Raw genomic sequence first — 14506 nt, 5'->3', positions numbered from 1 at the left:
TTGTCATTGGACGTAGTGTCTACACAGGAATATAGATAGTATTGGACGTATTGTCTACAGGAATATAGATAGTATTGTATTGTCTACACAGGAATATAGATAGTATTGGCATTGGACGTATTGTCTACACAGGAATATAGATAGTATTGTCACACGACGTATTGTCTACACAGGAATATAGATAGTATTGTCACACGACGTATTGTCTACACAGAAATATAGATAGTATTGGACGTATTGTCTACACAGGAATATAGATAGTATTGTCATTGGACGTATTGTCTACACAGGAATATAGATAGTATTGTACGTATTGTCTTCACAGGAATATAGATATTATTGTCACACGACGTATTGTCAAACAGGAATATAGATAGTATTGTCATTGGACGTATTGTCTACACAGGAATATAGATAGTATTGTACGTATTGTCTTCACAGGAATATAGATAGTATTGTCACACGACGTATTGTCTACACAGGAATATAGATAGTATTGTCATTGGACGTATTGTCTACACAGGAATATAGATAGTATTGGACGTATTGTCTACACAGGAATATAGATAGTATTGTCACACGACGTATTGTCTACACAAGAATATAGATAGTATTGTCATTTGACGTATTGTCTACACAGGAATATAGATAGTATTGGACGTATTGTCTACACAGGAATATAGATAGTATTGGACGTATTGTCTACACAGAAATATAGATAGTATTGTCATTGGACGTAGTGTCTACACAGGAATATAGATAGTATTGGACGTATTGTCTACAGGAATATAGATAGTATTGTCATTGGACGTATTGTCTACAGGAATATAGATAGTATTGTCATTGGACGTATTGTCTACACAGGAATATAGATAGTATTGGACGTATTGTCTACAGGAGTATAGATAGTATTGTCATTGGACGTATTGTCTACACAGGAATATAGATAGTATTGTCATTGGACGTATTGTCTACACAGGAATATAGATAGTATTGGACGTATTGTCTACAGGAATATAGATAGTATTGTCATTGGACGTATTGTCTACACAGGAATATAGATAGTATTGTCATTGGACGTATTGTTACACAGGAGTATAGATAGTATTGTATTGTCTACACAGGAATATAGATAGTATTGTCACACGACGTATTGTCTACACAGGAATATAAATAGTATTGTCATTGGACGTATTGTTACACAGGAATATAGATAGTATTGTCATTGGACGTATTGTCTACACAGGAATATAGATAGTATTGTATTGTCTACACAGGAATATAGATAGTATTGTATTGTCTACACAGGAATATAGATAGTATTGTCATTGGATGTATTGTCTACACGGGAATATAGATAGTATTGTATTGTCTACACAGGATATAGTAGTATTGTATTGTTGTCTACACAGGAATATACGTATGGATTGTTTGGAGGTATGTTTACAGCAATCGTAGATGTATTAAAGGCAGTTGGAATATTGTCATGGTATGTGTCTAAGAGTATTAGTATTTATTGATAATGAGAATATAATGTACATTGGGACGTATTGTCACACGAAAGATTCGGTAGAGGCGAATTTGATTGGTGGCGTATGTCAATTAATCAATCGTGCTAGAACGAGATGACGTCATATAATACTAATACTGTTTGAGTAGTCTTAGATTAAGATCTATATCTGATTGAAGATCGATAAGTACAATATTATACTTATATCTGTTTGAGGTATCGATAAGTACAATATAATACTTATATCTGTTTGAGATATCGATAAGTACAATATTATACTTATATCTGTTTGAGATATCGATAAGTACAATATTATACTTATATCTGTTTGAGGTATCGATAAGTACAATATTATACTTATATCTGTTTGAGATATCGATAAGTACAATATTATACTTATATCTGTTTGAGGTATCGATAAGTACAATATAATACTTATATCTGTTTGAGGTATCGATAAGTACAATATAATACTTATATCTGTTTGAGGTATCGATAAGTACAATATTATACTTATATCTGTTTGAGGTATCGATAAGTACAATATTATACTTATATCTGTTTGTGGTATCGATAAGTACAATATTATACTTATATCTGTTTGAGGTATCGATAAGTACAATATTATACTTATATCTGTTTGAGATATCGATAAGTACAATATAATACTTATATCTGTTTGAGGTATCGATAAGTACAATATAATACTTATATCTGTTTGTGGTGTCGATAAGTACAATATAATCCTGCTTTATGTTCATTATTTTCTATTCTTGGATTTAACGAACGCAAAGTTGAATAAAAATCCATCCAAGTTCAAGTAAAAAAAAAGACTAAGCGTTCCAGAAAGAAAGCATCTTTTGCTTTATCAGCAACACCCTCAATAAAATCGACAAGGGAAATCCCAGGTCACATTATACTGACAACGGGCGAACCTATCGTCCAGCTCCTAAAATACAGATCACTAAACAGGAGTAGCAACTACAATTTTACCATTTCATAGACAATGATATGTAATGGCCAGGGCTAGAATCTAAAGCCTTCCTCTCAAAGGCGAATACTCAGCTCAAGTTCAAGTAAGACAGTATTGAGGGAGACATTGTCGAGGGAGACAGTGTCGAGGGAGACAGTGTCGAGGGAGACAGTGTCGAGGGGGACAGTGTCGAGGGGGACATTGTCGAGGGAGACAGTGTCGAGGGGGACAGTGTCGAGGGAGACAGTGTCGAGGGGGACAGTGTCGAGGGAGACAGTGTCGAGGGGGACAGTGTCGAGGGAGACAGTGTCGAGGGGGACAGTGTCGAGGGGGGGGGGCATTGTCGAGGGGGACAGTGTGGAGGGGGACAGAGTCGAAGGAGACAGTGTCGAGAGGGACAGTGTCGAGGGGGACAGTGTCGAGGGAGACAGTGTCGAGGGGGACAGTGTCGAGGGGGGACAGTGTCGAGGGGGACAGTGTCGAGGGAGAAAGTGTCGAGGGAGACAGTGTCGAGGGGGACAGTGTCGAGGGGGACAGTGTCGAGGGGGACAGTGTCGAGGGGACAGTGTCGAGGGGGACAGTGTCGAGGAGGGACAGTGTCGAGGGGGACAGTGTCGAGGGAGACAGTGTCGAGGGAGACAGTGTCGAGGGGGACAGTGTCGAGGGGGACAGTGTCGAGGGAGACAGTGTCGAGGGGGACAGTGTCGAGGGGGCAGTGTCGAGGGGGACAGTGTCGAGGGGGACAGTGTCGAGGGGGACAGTGTCGAGGGAGACAGTGTCGAGGGGGACAGTGTCGAGGGGGACAGTGTCGAGGGAGACAGTGTCGAGGGAGACAGTGTCGAGGGAGACAGTGTCGAGGGTCGAGGGAGACAGTGTCGAGGGAGACAGTGTCGAGGGGGACAGTGTCGAGGGGGACAGTGTCGAGGGAGACAGTGTCGAGGGGGACAGTGTCGAGGGGGACAGTGTCGAGGGAGACAGTGTCGAGGGGGACAGTGTCGAGGGAGACAGTGTCGAGGGAGACAGTGTCGAGGGGGACATTGTCGAGGGGGACAGTGTCGAGGGGGACAGAGTCGAGGGAGGTATTGTCGAGGGAGACAGTGTTGAGGGGGACAGTGTCGAGGGGGACAGTGTCGAGGGAGACAGTGTCGAGGGGGACAGTGTCGAGGGGGACAGTGTCGAGGGAGACAGTGTCGAGGGAGACAGTGTCGAGGGGGACATTGTCGAGGGAGACAGTGTCGAGGGAGACAGTGTTTAGGGGGACAGTGTCGAGGGGGACAGTGTCGAGGGAGGTATTGTCGAGGGAGACAGTGTCGAGGGGGACAGTGTCGAAGGGGCAGTGTCGAGGGGGACAGTGTCGAGGGGGACAGTGTCGAGGAGGACAGTGTCGAGGGAGACAGTGTCGAGGGGGATAGTGTCGAGGGGGCAGTGTCGAGGGAAACAGTGTCGAGGGGACAGTGTCGAGGGGGACAGTGTCGAGGGGGACAGTGTCGAGGAGGACAGTGTCGAGGGAGACAGTGTCGAGGGAGGTATTGTCGAGGGAGACAGTGTCGAGGGGAACAGTGTTGAGGGGGACAGTGTCGAGGGAGACAATGGAAAGAAAAAACTACTATAAAGAAGAGAAGAGATAAGATTTTAGTCGACTATTTTGATCTGACAATGGAGCAGCAGATAAAATTGATACGCCACAGGACAGTGACAATCGAGCTAAAATTGAATTAAAGTCATGTTCACCTAATCAGATGAGGTGTCAACGAAACCACACTCACGTTTTCAAGTCTGATCTTTAAATAAAGAACGGAAATAGAATAGTAATTTTTAATTTTCCCCTTTAGAGCAGCAGATAAAATTGATACGCCACAGGATAGTGACAATCGAGCTAAAATTGAATTAAAGTCATGTTCACCTAATCAGATGAGGTGTCAACGAAACCACACTCACGTTTTCAAGTCTGATCTTTAAATAAAGAACGGAAATAGAATAGTAATTTTTAATTTTCCCCTTTAGAACAATCTACTAGTACAAGAGTTAAACACGTGTTAATTCGTCATTATCGATAGCTGTCACTCCTTACTCAATAATATAACATTTCAGTTTGGCTTTCCCTGTTTGACGTCCTATCGACAGATATATGGCCATTTAAGGACGACCCCACCTGTTTGACGTCCTATCGACAGATATATGGTCATTTAAGGACGACCCCACCTGTTTGACGTCCTATCGACAGATATATGGTCATTTAAGGACGACCCCACCTGTTTGACGTCCTATCGACAGATATATGGTCATTTAAGGACGACCTCACCTGTTTGACGTCCTATCGACAGATATATGGTCATTTAAGGACGACCTCACCTGTTTGCGATGTGAACGTTTCGGTGACTGCGGTATCACTCATGTTTGTCGCCTTGGTTCTCACTGTCGATGACTATCGATCAAGGACTACCGAGGACTGTCTATCGAGGACTACCGAGGACTACCGAGGACTACTGAGGACTACCGAGGACTATCAAGGACTATCAAGGACTATCGAGAACGTTCGAAGGGGTTACAATTATAGAGTTTATGAGCCTTCCTTACAGGGACGAACGCTCAATTAAATGCCAAAAGTGAGGCAGTATTGGGGGAGATATAAGAAAAAGAAAGTCGTGTAGAGAGAAGATAAAGATGAGATATCTTTAGTCGCCTTTTGTGAATCACTTAATGGGATACAGCAGGTACAATTCCTACGTCATACATTGATTTTAGTTACCTTCCTGATATCAAACTATAAATAGATATGCAATCAGGATTATTATGATAATAAAACAAGATTAATGATAAGGTTCTTACTATCAACAATTGCTCACAAGCAACAGTTGTCTTATTGTGAAACGACAAGCAACAGTTGTCTTATTGTGAAACGACAAACAACAATTACCTTATTGTTAAACAACAAACAACAATTACCTTATTGTTAAACAACAAACAACAGTACGGGAGATTATTTGTGCTTCTGTCGATGTTTATAGTCTTTTGAAACCTAATATAAATTATACTTCTAGTAAAGAGGGTTCTCTCTATTTCATTTTTATTTTCGTTTTATAAAATAGTAGACTTCAGAATTATGTGGAAAAGGTGTTCTACTTATTTCTGACATAAAACTATGTGGGCGTGATGATCAGGCAACATCGGCGTTTAATGAGAGACTCGGAAAGGTCGACTAGTGTCTTAAGCAATGAAGAACAAAGATAATTTTATTATCTAACAGCCACATATATTTTCACCATAATGTGAAGTACACAAAACCTGGTACCACACAAGCCATCCGATACACTCTACGGACTTTGTCATGGTGTATGGTGATATTACATGTAGCTGTATATAGGACTCAAACAATAAGTATACTGAAGTAAACTGCCGGAAACATCCTGCAGGACACCCCATCTGGTCACATTATACTGACGGAGACACCCAGCAGGACACCCCACCTAGTCACATTATACTGACGGAGACACCCAGCAGGACACCCCACCTAGTCACATTATACTTAAGGAGACACTCAGAAGGGAACACCGCCGCATCATAATATACTGACGGAGACACCCTGCAGGGCACCCCACCTGGTCACATTAAACTTAGAACTTCATTGTTGCTGTTCCATTTCCAAAACTGAGCGTTAAAGGTAGTCACGTACTAAAATATCACACAAAATACATTTTGCTTTCAGATGACCATTCCTTCGTTAAACATCTTTATTAGACAGTCTAATGTTCAGCTTCAACAGGAAAATACTTATTTTATTTGCGTTTGAACAACGGCTTATAAAATATCAAATGTTATATTTGTTGGTTTGTTTGTTTGTTGTTGTTGTTGTTTTGTTGGGGGGTTTTCTTTTTCCTTTTTCCTTTTTTTTTTTTTTTTTTTTTTCTTTTTTTTTTTCTTATTCACTGAGCCGTTATTGATAAAAGATAAAAGCTTACAGAAGCAGGTTGAGGTACTAACAGTATAACGTTTCTAGTTTAATGACATTTACACAATCTATCTTTACTCCCAAAGATATTTTCGGATACGGTCTGTGTCATATTCGTCTTCTCACTTTGTCGCAGACTCCATTACTGTTTTCTTACAATCATGTTTTCGTTCGGCCATTTTTGTTTACATCAGATCATCACAATTCGCACTGCATTATGGGATTGTTGAGCCTTATGACTTACTTGACTTATGCATCTTGTTTCGCTCGGGAACAAAGTGCTCAGGTGGTCACGGTTTTCAGAGACCCTCGTCAGCTCGGCCCATGTCATACAGGCTGTCTTCTTTTCACCGTCCGTGCACCTTCGCAAATAAATAACGGTTATTTGTATTAATGAAATTCAAATGATATGTTCTGTTTAATGTTTTTATATTGATTATTGTTAATATTTCAAACAAAATTCAGGCTTTAAGGTGAGATTTGTAATTATATTTCTTCATGAGTAAAATCTTCGGTGTGGATATTTGCCATATTCCTGTCTTGTACGCTGATCAGGGTTGATATTTGCCATATTTCTGTGTTGTACGGTGATCGGGGTTGATATTTGCCATATTTCTGTGTTGTACAGTGATCGGGGTTGATATTTGCCATATTCCTGAGTTGAATTGTGAACGGGGTTGATATTTGCCATATTTCTGTGTTGTCCGGTGATCGGGGTTGATATTTGCCATATTCCTATACTGTACAGTGATCGGGGTTGATATTTGCCATATTCCTGAGTTGAATTGTGATTGGGGTTGATATTTGCCATATTTCTGTGTTGTACTGTGATCGGGGTTGATATTTGCCATATTCCTGTGTTGTACTGTGATCGGGGTTGATATTTGCCATATTCCTGTGTTGTACGGGGATCGGGGTTGATATTTGCCGTATTTCTTTGTTGTACTGTGATCGGGGTTGATATTTGCCTTATTCCTGTGTTGTACGGTGACCGGGGTCTATATTTGCCATATTCCTGTGTTGTACGGTGATCGGAGTTGATATTTGCCATATTCTTGTGTTGTACGGGGATCGGGGTTGATATTTGCCATATTCCTATACTGTACATGCAGTGATCGGGGTTGATATTTGCCATATTCCTGAGTTGAATTGTGATCGGGGTTGATATTTGCTATATTCCTGTGTTGTACGGGGATCGGGGTTGATATTTGCCGTATTTCTTTGTTGTACGTTGATCGGGGTTGATATTTGCCATATTCCTGTGTTGTACGGTGATCGGGGTTGATATTTGCCATATTCCTGTGTTGTACGGTGATCGGGGTCTATATTTGCCATATTCCTGTGTTGTACTGTGATCGGGGTTGATATTTGCCATATTTCTTTGTTGTACTGTGATCGGGGTTGATATTTGCCGTATTCCTGTGTTGTACGGTGATCGGGGTCTATATTTGCCATATTACTGTCTTGTACGCTGATCAGGGTTGATATTTGCCATATTCCTGTGTTGTACAGTGATCGGGGTTGATATTTGCCATATTCCTGTGTTGTACGGTGATCGGGGTTGATATTTGCCATATTCCTGTGTTGTACGGTGATCGGGGTTGATATTTGCCATATTCCTGTGTTGTACTGTGATCGGGGTTGATATTTGCCATATTCCCTGTGTTGTACGGTGATCGGGGTTGATATTTGCCATATTCCTGTGTTGTACGGTGATCGGGGTTGATATTTGCCCTATTTCTGTGTTGTACGGTGGTCGGGGTTGATATTTGCCATATTCCTGTGTTGTACGGTGATCGGGGTTGATATTTGCCATATTCCTGTGTTGTACAGTGATCGGGGTTGATGTTTGCCGTATTCCTGAGTTGTACATGTGATCGGGGTTGATGTTTGCCGTATTCCTGAGTTGAATTGTGATGTCCTTCTATACCAACTGTGGTGTCCTTGTTTGTCTCGGTCTATAAACCACGGTTATGGCCGTCCTCAGAATGTGTGTATGCTCATTACCGCTTTTCCGGTTTGGGCAACACGAGCCGGAAATGAATTAATTTGATGAAGTCAGAGGATGAGATTTTACGGAGTTGAACTAATCACTACTTCCGTTTGTTAAATCGCCGTGTCACTAAGAATACTACCAATAAAGAGGAGTGGTACTTAATTCACAACAGCAAACGTCAAATTTACAAAATGGTTAAAATAAGAAAGAAGTCGGGTCAGAGAATATTTATTTTTTATAACAACCAAACTTTCTGACTTATACAACGTGTCAAAGTCCACTAATCAGACTTAAAACCGATCATTACTGACAGCAAACTCATCCGTTTTGATTGGTTTGGTTTGTTTAACGTCCTATTATCATTTTTGATTTCGTTTTTCTTTCCATTGTTTAAGTTTTCATCAGTGTCAACTAGTGTACACGTGTATCGACGTCAAATAGTGTTCACGTGTATCGGCGTCAAATAGTGTTCATGTGTATCGGCGTCAAATAGTGTACACGTGTATCAGTATCAACTAGTGTACACGTGTATCAATGTCAAATAGTGTACACGTGTATCAATGTCAACTAGTGTACACCTGTATCAGTGTCAACTAGTGTACACGTGTATCAGTATCATCTAGTGTACACGTGTATCAGTGTCAACTAGTGTACACGTGTATCAATGTCAAATATTGTACACGTGTATCAATGTCAACTAGTGTACACCTGTATCAGTGTCAACTAGTGTACACGTGTATCAGTATCATCTAGTGTACACGTGTATCAGTGTCACTAGTGTACACGTGTATCAATGTCATCTAGTGTACACGTGTATCAGTGTCAACTAGTGTACACGTGTATCAATGTCAACTAGTGAACACATGTATCAGTGTCAAATAGTGTACACGTGTATCAGTGTCAAATAGTGTACACGTGTATCAATGTCAACTAGTGAACACGTGTATCAATGTCAACTAGTGTACACATGTATCAGTATCACTAGTGTACACATGTATCAGTGTCAACTAGTGTACACGTGTATCAGTGTCAAATAGTGTATACGTGTATCAGTGTCAACTAGTGTACACGTGTATCAGTGTCAACTAGTCTACACGTGTATCAGTGTCAACTAGTGTACACGTGTATCGGAGTCAAATAGTATACACGTGTATCTATGTCATCTGATCTACACGTGTATCAATGTCAACTAGTGAACACGTGTATCTGAGTCAAATAGTGTACACGTGTATCAGTGTCAAATAGTGTACACGTGTACCAGTGTCAACTAGTGAACACGTGTATCAGTGTCAACTAGTGTACACGTGTATCAATGTCAACTAGTGTACACGTGTATCGGCGTCAAATAGTATACACGTGTATCAATGTCATCTAGTCTACACGTGTATCAATGTCAACTAGTGTACACGTGTTTCAGTATCATCTAGTGTACAAGTGTATCAATGTCAACTAGTCTACACGTGTATCAATGTCAACTAGTCTACACGTGTATCAGTGTCATCTAGTGTACACGTGTATCAATGTCAAATAGTGAACACGTGTATCAATGTCAACTAGTGTATACGTGTATCAGTGTCAACTAGTAAACACGTGTATCAGTGTCATCTAGTGTACACGTGTATCAATGTCAACTAGTGTACACGTGTATCAATGTCAACTAGTGTACACCTGTATCAGTGTCAACTAGTGTACACGTGTATCAGTGCCAACTAGTGAACACGTGTATCAATGTCATCTAGTGGACACGTGTATCAATGTCAAATAGTGTAGACGTGTTTCAGTATCATCTAGTGTACACGTGTATCAATGTCAACTAGTCTACACGTTTATCAATGTCATCTAGTGAACACATGTATCAGTGTCATCTAGTGTACACGTGTATCGGCGTCAAATAGTATACACGTGTATCAATGTCATCTAGTCTACACGTGTATCAATGTCAACTAGAGAACACGTGTATCTGAGTCAAATAGTATACACGTGTATCAGTGTCAAATAGTCTACACGTGTACCAATGTCAGCTAGTGTACACGTGTATCGACGTTAATAGTATACACGTGTATCAATGTCATCTAGTCTACACGTGTATCAATGTCAACTAATGAACACGTGTATCTTAGTCAAATAGTGTACACGTGTATCAGTGTCAAATAGTGTACACGTGTATCAATGTCAACTAGTGTACACGTGTATCAGTGTCAACTAGTGAACACATGTATCAGTGTCAAATAGTGTACACGTGTATCAATGTCATCTAGTCTACACGTGTGTCAATGTCAACTAGTGTACACGTGTATCAGTATCATCTAGTGTACACGTGTATCAGTATCATCTAGTGTACACGTGTATCAATGTCATCTAGTGCACACGTGTATCAGTGTCAATTAGTGCACACGTGTATCAGTGTCAATTAGTGTACACGTGTATCAATGTCATCTAGTGCACACGTGTATCAGTGTCAATTAGTGCACACGTGTATCAGTGTCAATTAGTGTACACGTGTATCAATGTCATCTAGTGTACACGTGTATCAGTGAACTAGTTTACACGTGTATCAAGTTCATCTAGTGTACACATGTATCAGTGTCAAATAGTGTACACGTGTATACTGCATTGTCAAATAGTGTACACGTGTTTCTTTGTTTCTTAAGAATACAGATTATATTTCTTTTTAGTTGATACAGCTATAGAATACAGATTGATTTCTCTTTTTAGTATTATACAGCTTTAGAATACAGATTTATTTCTCTTTTTCAGCTTAAGAATACAGATTTATTTATCTTTTTAGTATTATACAGCTATAGAATAGAGATTGAATTCCTTTTTGTTTTTATTTCTAGGTGGTGTTTATGTTGATTCTGATCATGGTGGTGTTTTTTGTTTGTTGGTTTCCACTCCAATTCTCCGTTTTATATGATAACTACAGACCAAATCAAAATACTCCGGTAAGTAGACAGAAAACAAAAAATGGGAAAACACCCAGCTTTTATCAGACCCACGTTATATTAGTCTTCCATAACTCTGGTGTCTATTTATTATAAAGATAAACTTATTTTGTTAATCCATATAAAGCATTACTGGTTTCGAGGGAAAGTTGATAAATTTTCTACTAATTGTTTTAATGATTTTCTACGGCAAAACATTCATTTCCTATGTGATACTTGGCCAGGCAATACTACTAACACCTGCCGACAGCAAATATCATACAATGATTATAATTAAAACATCCATTGATTTATAATCATGTTATAATTTCCCCGGTTGTTTTGATCTGAAAAATACTGTGTTTCCTAATTTTGAAATGCATACAGAAAAACATAATTTAGAGTCTAAAATCTCTACTCCATTACATTTCTTCACTCGGTTTTTTAAATAAAGTTTGTGTTTGTTATATAAAGCGAAACATTTACATAGACGAGGAAATGTGTGATGTATTAATATAAATTGTTATTTCATCATCAGCTTGCTGCGTGGTACAAAGACTTTACTTTCTTCGCCAAACTCCTTGCCTTTTCAAACAGTGCAATGAACCCGATCATCTACGCTGGGTTTAACAACAACTTCCGTAAAGGTGAGGCCGTTGTGATGAAATATTGACAAAGATGTGTTAGGAAATGTTTACTCCTCCCATTGTTATATCACGTACAGCCGAATAATTGCCCCGTGGCTTTTCCTGTGATCGTTCGCGCGGCATTTATAATAATTACGTATTGGAATTCATTTATCAGTGAAATAACAAGACTTGCGTAAATAATATCCACAATTTATTAAACTGTTCCCAGCAAATCGCTTCCTCCCTGGCGTATGATGCCGAATACATCATGCAGGGTATCCCATCCTGTCACATGATATTGACAACGGTATATGCCTGTTCCTGATCTGGATCACACAGATCAGCCGTTGTAAGAGGCGACTAACTTAGGGGTCTTATATTTTCTCTTCTTTCTAATTCATTCCTTGATATGACACTTTCCCGTGTAAGCCTACGATCAGTAGGTACAATTCCTTCGCCCTACTTGCAGGGCAGCAGTATTTTGGGAGTAAGCCGACTGATTCGGACCGTATGGCCAGTTGTTGCACTTTAATGCTGAGCGTTAAACAATCTAATATATGATTAGTATGTAACACATTTACTCATTGGTCCAAATGAGATCACATGACATTAATTATATCCATAGAAATATCTCATAATGTCACCGAGTAGTTTCGCCAGGTCCTTTGGCCTCGGTAAATATTGTCCTGATCAGGTCTATTAAACCACGTATTGCCCTCAACTAAAGTCTATATTTGTATATTATAGACTCTGGTATGTCTCGGCCACGGGATCCACTATCTATAGAGTAAGAGGTTTTGGTTTAGTATTTAAATAGGAGGTCAACTCTGGTCATTTTGGGTTTATTTGGAAACGGCACCTCTAAGTCTGAACAACGTTTTGATACAAAAGTTAAGTGTATTTTATATGTGATATTGTTGTTTCTGTTGGAAAATAATCCATAGAAACATCATTATATCAAATGGTGTCAACTTGTGTATCGAAACGTTGGCGAGCACCTTAGCATTTTTCGAACCTCTGGAATAAGATTAACTTTCTGAGTACCCTATTTACTTGTTTTCTGTTGTAGGATTCAAAATAATGTTTGGCTGTTACAAGAAACAGCGTTACACAACTTTATCTAAGATGGATGACTCGAGTCATAGTGCTACAGGCCTTACCATGACAAATACAACTACACACTGTACCCGGATGTAGAGCTGGGAACCCGGATATAGAGCTTCGATCGTTCCACAGATTATTGACGATGGACATCTAAATTCATTTGTTAATTAACTCCCCGTGTGACCTCCGCACGGATGGTTGGGCATTCAACATTCCAAAATCTTTGTGGAAAGTATGAACTCTTTCAACATACAAATGTTCAATTATAAAATAAAAGATTAGCTGATGATACAATTTTTCCACGTTTTATTTACAAAATTGTCCCCATTAGAGCTGAAAGGTTCACACTCTTTAACATGACGGGATAGCGATGTTAGTTCTCAATTCAACATTTTAGCCACAATCTCTTTTAATCTCTGTTAAACAATACATATGTAGAATGAGTTGAGTCGCTATAAATAGAACATGTTGGCCCGAGACCTGACAAATTCAAGAACATTGTATTTGACAAATAAATCCGTCAAAACTCTGCTTTGATATCGGAGATGCATTTTTTTCAAGTGACGCACAGCAGACAATACGATTAAACGCGCGTCAGAAACTAAAAGCAGACTTAACAAGTCATGTTTTCGTGACAGTGGGATTAACAGTGGGAGCCAGTGAAGAGGATGTCAATATTGTATTTATAGTAACTGTGACCTCGTTCTAACACTAGGTAGTATAAATATCTGTGAACGTGCGTGAGAAGTTTCATAACAACCCGATTAAAATTGAACCTGTAAAGCGAGGAATCTATGTACTAATGTATATGTTTGAGTTGAATCCCTCAAATGGTCTGTAATATGTACTATGTTTGATCATTCAACATGTTCCAAAATTGTAACTATTCTGAACTGACCTGACTAATAAACAATTAACACTTCCATGACTGGAATAGAAAATTATAATCATATTCATTTTGAGCATAACTTATGGCTAAGTCCAATAATGAATGCCCAAACTCACTAAGCACGTGGACGTTGGAGAATAATTCAGTTGAAACAGTCTTAAACTCTACATGAATGCTGCACTATTGCTATTGAGTAGGAACTGAGTCACCAGACAGTCCTAACATGATCATTCAACTGGAACAAAGTCTCTAACAAAACTTATTCACAGATCACAACACAAAATTAAGTAACATAGTTTTTAGATAGGCAAGACGGTCTGGAATCACGCTTCGGTGGAGTACATCCAGATGGTAATGGCCCCATCACTATAGTGGTTGGAAGACCTAGAGTAAGTTTCACGGCTTCATTGGTGTCAGAAGTTGGCGGTGACCTAGAATGAGTCTTTGGTTTCGTGGACTCACTCTGTACTATCCTAGGACCATGAAATGCGCAATGATTCGGCACATCTGGTATGCGAATTAACGACATTTC

The 14506-nt window shown here is 39.5% G+C and overlaps 1 protein-coding gene across 1 annotated transcript in view; it reads left to right on the top strand.

Annotated features, from left to right (window-relative positions):
* LOC117339593 (QRFP-like peptide receptor) overlaps window positions 1-13622 on the top strand; it is a 59513-nt gene extending 45891 nt beyond the window's left edge. Inside the window, exons 3-5 of the mRNA XM_033901285.1 lie at window positions 11269-11373; window positions 11891-11999; window positions 13051-13622. Coding sequence (XP_033757176.1) covers window positions 11269-11373; window positions 11891-11999; window positions 13051-13178 — 342 coding nt within the window. The 3' untranslated portion in view covers window positions 13179-13622. The remainder of the gene's footprint in view (window positions 1-11268; window positions 11374-11890; window positions 12000-13050) is intronic.
* The last annotated feature ends 884 nt before the right edge of the window (window positions 13623-14506 follow it).

The sequence above is a fragment of the Pecten maximus genome, chromosome 1 (genome assembly GCF_902652985.1).
Source record: "Pecten maximus chromosome 1, xPecMax1.1, whole genome shotgun sequence".
NCBI classification, from domain to species: Eukaryota; Metazoa; Mollusca; class Bivalvia; order Pectinida; family Pectinidae; genus Pecten; species Pecten maximus.
Note: the sequence above shows the minus strand (reverse complement) of the source record. Positions and strands in the feature narration are given on the sequence as shown.